At 46.4% G+C, this 2,500-nt stretch overlaps 1 protein-coding gene across 1 annotated transcript in view; it reads right to left on the minus strand.

Moving 5' to 3' along the window:
* Nucleotides 1–2,500, minus strand: part of sdk2b (sidekick cell adhesion molecule 2b) — a 364,250-nt gene that overhangs the window by 50,092 nt on the left and 311,658 nt on the right. The window contains 2 exon segments of the mRNA XM_042703378.1: nt 1–26; nt 1,810–1,950. The exon segment at nt 1–26 is cut by the window's left edge and continues 156 nt beyond it. Coding sequence (XP_042559312.1) covers nt 1–26; nt 1,810–1,950 — 167 coding nt within the window.

Genomic DNA, 2,500 nt, shown 5'->3' on the forward strand with positions numbered 1-2,500 from the left:
CCACGGGCATGCCGGTCAGACGGTACCTGCGGAACCGAAGGAACCGTGGTCAACAGGACGTGGTACGTCTGAGAGAACAAAACTACACACCTTGACACCCATATCTCATTATCCTGGTAGCGCAGGAATGGATGAGTTATTTGTTGATATTGTAATCCCTTCGCTTTTCAGATTAAACATCCTGGTCTCTTGGCCTCTCAGATCAAGCCGTTACGTCCTTGACTGATATCGGTAAAACATCCTGTCTGCATATCTAAGATGAGTTTTAAGGTAAGTTTGCATTAATGAATAGCATCTATGCCCTTGACGTTTTTTTTTTTTTAGGAATGATTTACCAGCTTAACATACTATTGCAGTACATTCTTTCCTATCAAGCCTCTTGTCTCCCAAGAAGCAGATGGTACATTGCTGTACCTCATCTGAACAACAGATGGCGACAAAGGGCCACCAATCAGCCCCGAGGCATCAGACTACAGACATAGGTCTTAGCGTCACTATCAGAGCTAGATGTATGAACAAACTTTCACTAAATCCTCATGGTTGTACGGTTATGCAGTTCTTTCATTGAATATCATATTGTCTCTTTAAAATGTAGGCAAAAATGGCTTCAGCAAAGACAGGTCTGTCACTAAATCCTCATGGTTGTACAGTTTTGCAGTTCTTTCATTGAATATCATATTGTCTATCTAAAATGTAGGCAAATATGGCTTCAGCAAAGACAGGTCTGTCACTAAATCCTCATGGTTGTACGGTTTTGCAGTTCTTTCATTGAATATCATATTGTCTATCTAAAATGTAGGCAAATATGGCTTCAGCAAAGACAGGTCTGTCACTAAATTCTCATGGTTGTACAGTTTTGCAGTTCTTTCATTGAATATCATATTGTCTATCTAAAATGTAGGCAAATATGGCTTCAGCAAAGACAGGTCTGTCAGCTCCGTATGCCCTGACAATTCTGTATCTTCTTCTTGTGACAAGTGATAATAGAATCATTTGTGTCACTCTACAGAGGGCGAAGAAGTGTGCGTGTGTGTGTGTGTGTGTGTGTGTGTGTGTGTGTGTGTGTGTGTGTGTGTGTGTGTGTGTGTGTGTGTGTGTGTGTAGATGAGGAGGGAGAGATGCCCTTGAGGTAGAAAGTTTCAAACATTTTACCAAAGTGCTTTTCTGTGACTCATTCTATCACGGCGCCGTGCCACACACACTGGAGCACACAGTGGCAGACTTGGACACATGTCCTACTGGATGCCTGTACTTGCTTTCATCTTCACCACTGCTGATCTGGTGGGACGGTGTTTGTCCTGCTTCAGGCTGCGTTAGGCAAACCTTGGGACACAGTTTGTATACTATGTGTGTCTGAGCAGACTACTGATTTAAGAAAGTAGTATAAACAATATCCAGAAAGCAGCTGCACTGGTAAAGGATCTAGTCTGCCCTGATCTAGTCTTCTTATATCCCTGGTCTGGCCCAGATCTGGCACTAGTCTGGTCCTAATCTGGCCCTGATCTGGCACTAATCTGGCCCTGATCTGGCACTAATTTGGTACTGATCTGGCACTAATCTGGTACTGATCTGGCACTAATCTGGCCCTGATCTGGCACTAATCTGGCCCTGATCTGGCACTAATCTGGCCCTGATCTGGCACTAATCTGGTACTGATCTGGCACTAATCTGGCCCTGATCTGGCACTAATCTGGTACTGATCTGGCACTAATCTGTCACTGATCTGGTCCCAATCTGTCACTGGTCTGGCCTGGATGTGGTCTGGATCTGGCACAGAATCGGCCTGCCGTCCGAGCGCCGCTCTCTCACCGGACGCTGTAGCCGCGGAGGATACCATTCTGGTGGCTTTCGGGGGGCGGCTGCCACTGGATCATGATGGACTGGTTGGTGCGGCCGCTGGCAATCACATTCTGAGGGGGGGCACTGGGGGGTTCCTCCGGGAGAGACACTCTATTGGGGGGAGAGAGAGAGGAAGTTAGAGAGAGAGAGAGAGAGAGACTGATCTGAGAACAGAAAGACACTCTATTGGGGGGAGAGAGAGAGAGGAAGTTAGAGACAGAGAGACTGATCTGAGAACAGAAAGACACTCTATTGGGGGGAGAGAGAGAGAGGAAGTTAGAGACAGAGAGACTGATCTGAGAACAGAAAGACACTCTATTGGGGGGAGAGAGAGAGGAAGTTAGAGAGAAAGAGACTGATCTGAGAACAGAAAGACACCCTATTGGGGGGAGAGAGAGAGGAAGTTAGAGACAGAGAGAGGAAGTTAGAGAGAGAGAGAGACAGATCTGAGAACAGAAAGACACCCTATTGGGGGGAGGAGAGAGAGGAAGTTAGAGAGAAAGAGACAGAGAGACTGATCTGAGAACAGAAAGACACTCTATTGGGGGGAGAGAGAGAGGAAGTTAGAGAGAGAGAGACTGATCTGAGAACAGAAAGACACCCTATTGGGGGGAGAGAGAGAGGAAGTTAGAGAGAGAGAGACTGATCTGAGAACAGAAAG

This window comes from Clupea harengus, chromosome 23 (assembly GCF_900700415.2).
Source record: "Clupea harengus chromosome 23, Ch_v2.0.2, whole genome shotgun sequence".
Lineage (NCBI taxonomy): Eukaryota > Metazoa > Chordata > Actinopteri > Clupeiformes > Clupeidae > Clupea > Clupea harengus.